Raw genomic sequence first — 7706 nt, forward strand, 5'->3', positions numbered from 1 at the left:
TTTCCCAAGAGGTTAAAAACAAAAATCTGCTTTAGAATTGCTGTGCACCGCGCACGCACTTTTTTTGCAAACGCTCCAATTTTCCATGTCTGTTCTGTCTAGTTCACATCTCTGTTTCACATCATTTTTATAAACTCTGTGTCTAAACGTTTCTCCCCTTTCTCTGTCTCTCTTTTCTACAGTGCGGCAAAGCGGCCGAGAACTTTGACAAGTTCTTCACTCGCACTCAGCCCCAGCTCACACCCCCCGACGAGCTGGTTATTGCCAACATCGACCAGGCTGAGTTTGCAGGGTTCTCTTTCATCAACCCGGAGTTTATACACCCGTCTCTCCACAACAGCGCATGAGAAGGATGGTGGAAACCTCCCTGAAGAACCCCCCCCCCCCCCGCTCACTGCCACCCACTTAAACCAACAGCCAACCTAACATCTGACCACAACTTGATCAAGGCACACCATTAACCTTTATGTTTTATTCATAAGCAGGATTCTAAGGCATGCATATTTGTTCTGTACAATATATTTTCCAGTATAGATAATATAGATTAGAGTTTCTTGGCCACCACAAGAAATAATTTCCTTTAGTTTAATGATGAGCATGTACTGTAGACAATAATGTCCCTCTTTATCCCTGCAATTTATACTGAAGGCACTGAGAGAGCACTGAGAGGCTTTATTTAACTATGCCAGTGTATGATGAAATTAAGAGAATGAATGAATCTATGCCTGTATAAGATATAAGCAACAGAATATTTAAGGAGCATTCAGCTAAGATAGCATTTAAGGCATGGAGTAACTAATTCTGGAAAAAGACGCCTGTGCAACTGTTCATACTTACAAATCTCAATAACAGTATAGTCTACAGATCTAGTCGGTGGCTCACAGCTTGTTATATAGATATAATGTGATGACCTGAAAAACTCCCCATACAAGGCAGTGAAATAAGCCAATTATGAAGGACAGGTGGTGCAGGCGTTGAAACAGCACTTCAATGTTTCCTGTATCATGTTTACAGTTTTCTTACAATTTGATTTAATGGTGACGGTGATAAATGCTATTTCCAGTGTGCGCGTAGCAAATCGACTAAAGAATGAACCACTGTTGTAATGAAATAATATGCAGCCTGTAAAAAAAAACGCAAATATACCGTATGAGGCACACAGGTATGAAAGTGTGTCAGGGTTGGTTCCAATTTGTCAAAACTTAACTTTGCTTAACTGTTATCTACCTATTTTGCCTGGTTTTTTAAAAATAAATTCACACATCACCTATTTCCTAGCCCTTAACCTGAGCTGCAGATTGTATACTTCCCTTATCAATCATTTTTTGTGGACACTATGTGGACACACAGTAAACGGTAATCATTTTAAGTTCACGGGCAGTGGCAGAACATTCTCATATCTACTTAAAGTTTACAGTTTGTCATTTTCTAACACTAGTCAGTGTTAACCACCATCTCTGTTCCACTATACGCCCACAAAGCTTCCCATAAATGTCATAACGAGACCAGTAAAGACATTTTGATAAACTGTTTTTTTTTTTTTTTTTCTAGAATATAACATGATGTCATTGTGTATTAACCATGCAACGTTATACTGCACACAGTATCATGCCCTCAAGAGTAGATAAAACACATTTGTCAGGTTTCTTGGATACAGACGTTACGAATCAGAAACACTTTTGCTGAAAGGAATATCTTTTTCTGAAAACGCTTCATCGTCCAGAGAACAAACTCATCCTTCATCAGGAGTATGTCAACATAGTCATTATTTGTTAAATCATTTTTAGTTTCCCTTTTTTTTTTTTTGTTTCTTTCATATCTTCCAAATAGTTTAGTTCTCCTCTTTTTTTGTGATCTCATACATATTTTTTTTTCCATTAGATCAGATTAATATTTTAATGTATCAAATATCAGTGTATAACTCCTTTGTAAATAATCATGAGTTATTTAAAGAGAGTATAGCAAGTTACAGTTTTTATACCAACACCTGAATGTGCTTTTATTACATTAATTAGATAAACCAATATTTGTATGTGTAAAAAAAAAATGAAACTAGGAAAGTACCCAGTATAGATCAACAGCTGGATGTTTCTTTAACAGCATCCAGATTTAGCAAGTTGTGAGAAATAGCTGTGCGACTTGTTTTGGCAGATTTATCAAAGTTTTTTTTTGTTGTTGTTGTTGTTAGTTTTATTTTCTTTCATCATATTCAATGACTGCAAATCGTGTGTCGATCGGATGAGTGTCTGACTGTCCCTGTGTATCTGCATGCTGTCGGTAGGCATCATTCATGCACGTGATCCATTAAATGCTGCATGCTGTTAAATATAAAACCTCAACGAGTTATAACTTTAAAAGTGATACTCCGCTCGAAACGTAAGTTTAGAGTTAAGCGTCTGCTGGAATTCACATCGATTGCGATGAATTCGAATAGTAACAACTTTTCAAGGTGGTAAAATGTCTGTGAGTGTTGCATACTTGAAAAAAAAAAAAATTGATTAAGGGTGTAGTATCACTGTAAGCACAGATCTCTATTGGCCAAATTTTAGGTGGGTCATTAAACATCACACTCAGGCAACGTAGGAGTGCTGATCTGACACCAGCTAGGCTCTTTAAGACTCTTTCGGGACTGTACTACCCACAAATCACAATTCAGAAGTTCAGATGCTCAGGCAGATTGGCACAGTAAGCCATGTGTGAAAGGAAAAGTGAGGAAAAAAACAGTGATTTTGCCAAAAAAGACATGAGATTGCAGGGGGCTGTAGATAACAGAAGAGACATTTATCTACAGTACAGTTGTTAGATTCTACTTTTAAATAGATACTAATAGACTCCTTTTGAAACGACTCTTTCCTGAGACCTAGTCGCTGGTTCGAGATCAGTACTCTTTCTCTGTAGATGCTTGATATACAGTATATACATTATGGCCCCTTGTTCCTTTTGCCTTTACCTATTTAGGGTGATGTGGAACACTGAATGCAGATCTGTGGTGAGTTGTGATGCTCGTTGGTAGACCTATGGGACCACTCACTCTCTAGTGTCTCATTAATGGGGTTTATGTTATAATCTTAATGTTGTGTTGTCGTCTCTTTGTAAAATCTTTTTGGGTTTTTTTTTTTTTTTTCCTTTTGCTGTTTATTTTTTAGCTTTTGTCAGTTGTTGTCGATGTTGTGAGGTTTATTTCTCCAGCTTCTGCTCAAGAAATTCAGGAATGTTCAAAGGATATATATATCACATTGGAAAACTCATATCTGACTGATTTTAGATAGGAACTATTGAAACGTTTGTAATATTTTCTCCACGTTTTTCTAAGAGTTGTGCACTCGTCTACCGTGTTTCCTATCGTATATATAACCCTTTGCATGTGCCAAACCTGGAAATGCCAGAACCCAACAATAGCAGCGTTGCACTAGCTGTAGTCAAATGAATGACTCTTTGTGGCAGCTTCTTCCGTCTACAGGCTGAGATCTGCCTAAAGCCACACCTGCTGTACACTCTGTTGGCCACATAACATATAGCATGCTGTCATGAGTATACCAGTGCACATTGTGTCAGTACACTTTACAATGCCAGTCAGTTTGATAGTTGACTTACCATACAAACAATACACACGGTACTCAAATTTCTCTTCCATGTAGCCTGTCTAGCCTTGGGCATAATTGTGTCTGAAAAACATTTCGTTTGATTTTAACATCCACAGTGAATTTCACAGAAGTGAGAGAAAATATACCTTGTACATACTTAGAGTTTACTCAGCAACAGTCTTGCGCTTGTCTGAGCCTAACTTGCACCTCTGTATGTGCTGACATAGTAGTCTAGCTCTACTTACAAGTCCATCCCTTTAATAGAATCTCCGATGACTCATTTCCTAATCTTTCTTTCTTTATAGAAATGTTTTCAATATGTCAAGTCACAGTCAGTGTGGGCATGAAAAAAAAGGTTACTTACTCTCCCCTTGTGTGCCTTTCCCAACTTGAACAGATATACTATACATCTTCTTTATCGTCGTCCTTCTTGTTCTGCTCTCAACTCTCCATTTTAACAGCATAGCATGACTCCACTTGTTGTATTTTTAATTCATTTTCAAACTATGTTAATTTACTCAGTTTTCCTTCATTGTACTACATGTTAGTGTTTCAGCTTAATCTAATTCTCATGAATGTGTTCACTTTGTTCACACAAATGTTCAGTAAATCAGAGTTTTGTTGACTGACGCCAATAACCTTTACAGTCCTAAAACTACAACTTGACTCATCCTTCTGTGTCTGCTTGCTTTTACCTTTACCTCCCTGTGCCTATTAATGACTGAATGATGTAGTGAGTTAATAAATTAATGTGTAGACAATATCAAAGGAATTTATTGAGTGATTAAAGAAGTGAAGGGACAATGAACAGGTGATTGATGGGGTTTAGTTCAATGAATAAAAGGATAGATGACAATGGCTTGTTTGGAGGATGACCCCTGTGCCTCGTCGCATTAAACCACCCCTCCCTTGTCGTCTCCTGTTTGCCCTCTTTCGCTCTACCTGTCCCTCCTTCCTCAGTGCCTGGGCCAAGTCAATCCATCATCTTATCGACAATGTCCTCCCTCTTCCACCTATTAAATCCCATCAGGTCAGGAAAGCAGTTGATTTGTCTTGTGTAATTCACCCGCAGTTGGCATCAATTCCACCCTTTCCTCTACTGGTTCTCCCCCCAAATGCACCATGGGAAAGGAGTTATAGGAGCCACATGTATTTGGTGTTTTACTTTGTTTACATTCTATTCGATGTCATCACCATTTTGTTTTTAGTTTAATTGATTAGGATGGCCAGATAATAATGAAGTAACTTCTGTAAAGATATAATCTTAAATGTACGGTTTGAGAGAGAGATTTTTTTTTTTTTTTTTAAATTGGCATTTCTTACAATACTGCTTTTATGTATTTGTTCGCTTTAGATTCGTCTGGTTTTACATCCCTTTTCATTGTAGTCAGTCTTTGCTCTCCGCCGTGTCCTGTGTGTTCGCTGTGAACTGAGAGAGTTGAAGTGAACTGCCATCCCGTTGGCCGTACAAGAGCACAGGATCAATGATGTGCAGGAATGCCTTATCTCTTAACCCATACAGTAACATGGTCTCTTACTCCCCTCTCTATGTTCATTTATAATCTCCCACGTCTTTGTACATAAATGACTTACAGTAGATATCTACATAGACTGTAAAAGAAAGAATATATTGTATTTTGCAAATGGTGTATGTTTGTTTTCTTCCCCTGTCAGCCTGAAACCTTTAAAATGAGTCTGAGCTACTTACCTTGTAATTGATTGTGTCATTTGTACCTAATGTATGATAATGCAAATAAAAAAAGGAAAATGAGGTCCATACCTATAGTATTTTTTTTATCTTTGAGGGAACCACTGGTGATGTTGAACTCAAAACTTAAACTTAACACATTATAATATAACAGCATGAATGACTATATGCCTAATTTAATCCTTTTGGTGCAGTTTTTTGGTTTCACCCAGACTGGGACAGGTGTATTTTGATCTATTTTGAGAGATGTGTCAGTGGCATCACCTAACGTTGCAGTGACACATCACGGTCAGGTTTTCTCATTTAAAAGTTTGCAAAGGAGCCAACGTTGCTGGAGAAATTCTAATAATACACATGCACTTAAAATGCTGATCAATTGAGAACAGCAGCTCCTGTGTCTAGGTGGAGAATTTCATTTTTTATCTCTTACAGTAGGCTATAACAGCCATTGCATCAGTAGAAATATTGCCACTGTCTTTTACTATTCTTTTGTGACACAAGCCTCCCAATGTCTTACGCATTATTCCAACTCTGCTGGATAGATTATATTTTGTGTGCATGTACAGGAGTAATACTGTGTGCCTTCTGTAGCATGTTGAAGATGTGAAATGAGTTTTTACCCACAACTGTCCATACAGTTCAATTAGTCCAAGCTTTGTAAAATTCTCTCAGTTGTAGTTTATTGATGCTATTTGACAAAGTTTCCAATGTTTATTGTTCTTTAAAGTCAAATGAGCCAACACTTGAAATGAATATGAAATCATGCATCAGTAGTTCAGATAGCATATGATTAGAATAAATTCAGTTTGGTTACATAGAATAAAAACGTATGTTCACTTCTTCACATGTTCTCAGACGACGCATAGCTGCCATCTGATTAGAGAAAGCCCTGCAGTGTGTTTACTGTGGACCCAGCTGGTGTGTGAGCTTTTGTTTAACACTTATATGTTTCAGTCCACTGGTTTATCTGATTCTCTCTCTATTACACGAACAGACGAATACACACAGAGATACACACACACACATCTTCGGCATAACTTCGTCTGTTATGAAACTGCAAGAGCTAAGTTACAATATATATACGGCCATATTGCTTTGTTGTGAGAGCCTTTGTGGCCTTAAGTAAAACAGATGCATTACTGTTACAGTCTGATACATATTAGCATCTTTGTGAATAATGACTAAGTCGGAGTGCATTACAGAAGCTGAATGAATGATTTATGTTTGTGTTATATAAAGAAAGGAAGAAACAAATGAAGACAGAAACATAAAAAATGACAGAACCATGTTTTTCTGAGTCTGCATGTGGTCACAATTCTGGAGGAGTCCAAACTCTTGTGGAAAATATACCTTGATTTATAAAAAAAAAGGGGGTTTTATGCACTTGTGTCACATAATACAACTGCAAATTATTTGCCTTTCTTTCTGAGGGGACATTGAAGGTAAGATGTTGGAGGCGCAGTGAACGAGGAGACATGCTTTGTTCTGTAAATAGTCAATTGTGGTGTTTAAATTCTATGGGAGAAAAGCTTTACAAGATTCTTGCTTCACCATGTTCTGGTCAGCAAGCGCTGAGTATTTCCAAAGGATGCCAGGAACGCTCATGTTCCTGAAGAAGCTTAAATCTTGCTTCAGGCTTTGACATTTGTCAAAGCAGATGAGAAAATGGAAGAGGAGAGAATAAGTTTGCTTTAACAGTATACAATGATGAAATGTGTGAGAAATGAGCTTCTGTGTGAGAAGAAGTGATATAAAATGGGATAATAAAGTGCCTCAGTGTCCTCCTGTGAGGTGAATGAGAGGGTGTGTGATAGGCCAGGTCATGGCCAAGCTGATGACGAGTTCGTCATTCACCCCTGCCTCTGATCAGCTGAGAACAGAATGCGGTGGTTAGTCAGACTGTGATTCGCCAGATGCTCCTAAGTGACTGAATTAATGTTCACATGCTCAGAGATGGTTTGTGCTGAATTCAGTCTGACAGCAGCTCAGGCTGTGTAAATCTTTGCCGTCCTTAACATGTCATATTCTATCATGAGACTGTCATGTTTAACACAAGGTTTATTGAACAGAATTTTTCTTCAACTTGCAAAAGTAGATTTACAAAATCCATACAAAACTACAGTTTGTGTCTCAACAGGGAAGACATTTCAACAATGGACAGGGGAACAATGTGGGAAGAGCCAAACAGACATTGTGTTGTATCTTCTGCTTCTACTGCAGTTCATATTTGCATTTAGAAACAGATGTACACTCACCTTTCTTAAACTGAGTTACTATAGCAGTGGAAAACTGGTTACATGTTCCTTTTATTGTACAGAAAAGTGATGGTGGCTTTTTGGCATTTTCAGAACTGGCTGAAATGAAACGTTTTGTGGTTTTGGCACAACAATACTGTACAGCATGACTAAATCACT

General features: G+C 37.8%; 1 protein-coding gene across 4 annotated transcripts in view; it reads left to right on the forward strand.

The window, feature by feature from the left end:
* prkcaa (protein kinase C, alpha, a) overlaps window positions 1-5355 on the forward strand; it is a 146150-nt gene extending 140795 nt beyond the window's left edge. For all 4 annotated transcript variants that reach the window (XM_067581499.1, XM_067581503.1, XM_067581505.1 and 1 more), the window contains one exon: window positions 183-5355. In XM_067581499.1, the coding sequence (XP_067437600.1) occupies window positions 183-347 (165 nt within the window). In that variant the 3' untranslated portion in view covers window positions 348-5355. The remainder of the gene's footprint in view (window positions 1-182) is intronic.
* Window positions 5356-7706: the final 2351 nt, after the last annotated feature.

The sequence above is a fragment of the Thunnus thynnus genome, chromosome 3 (assembly GCF_963924715.1).
Source record: "Thunnus thynnus chromosome 3, fThuThy2.1, whole genome shotgun sequence".
Taxonomy (NCBI): Eukaryota; Metazoa; Chordata; class Actinopteri; order Scombriformes; family Scombridae; genus Thunnus; species Thunnus thynnus.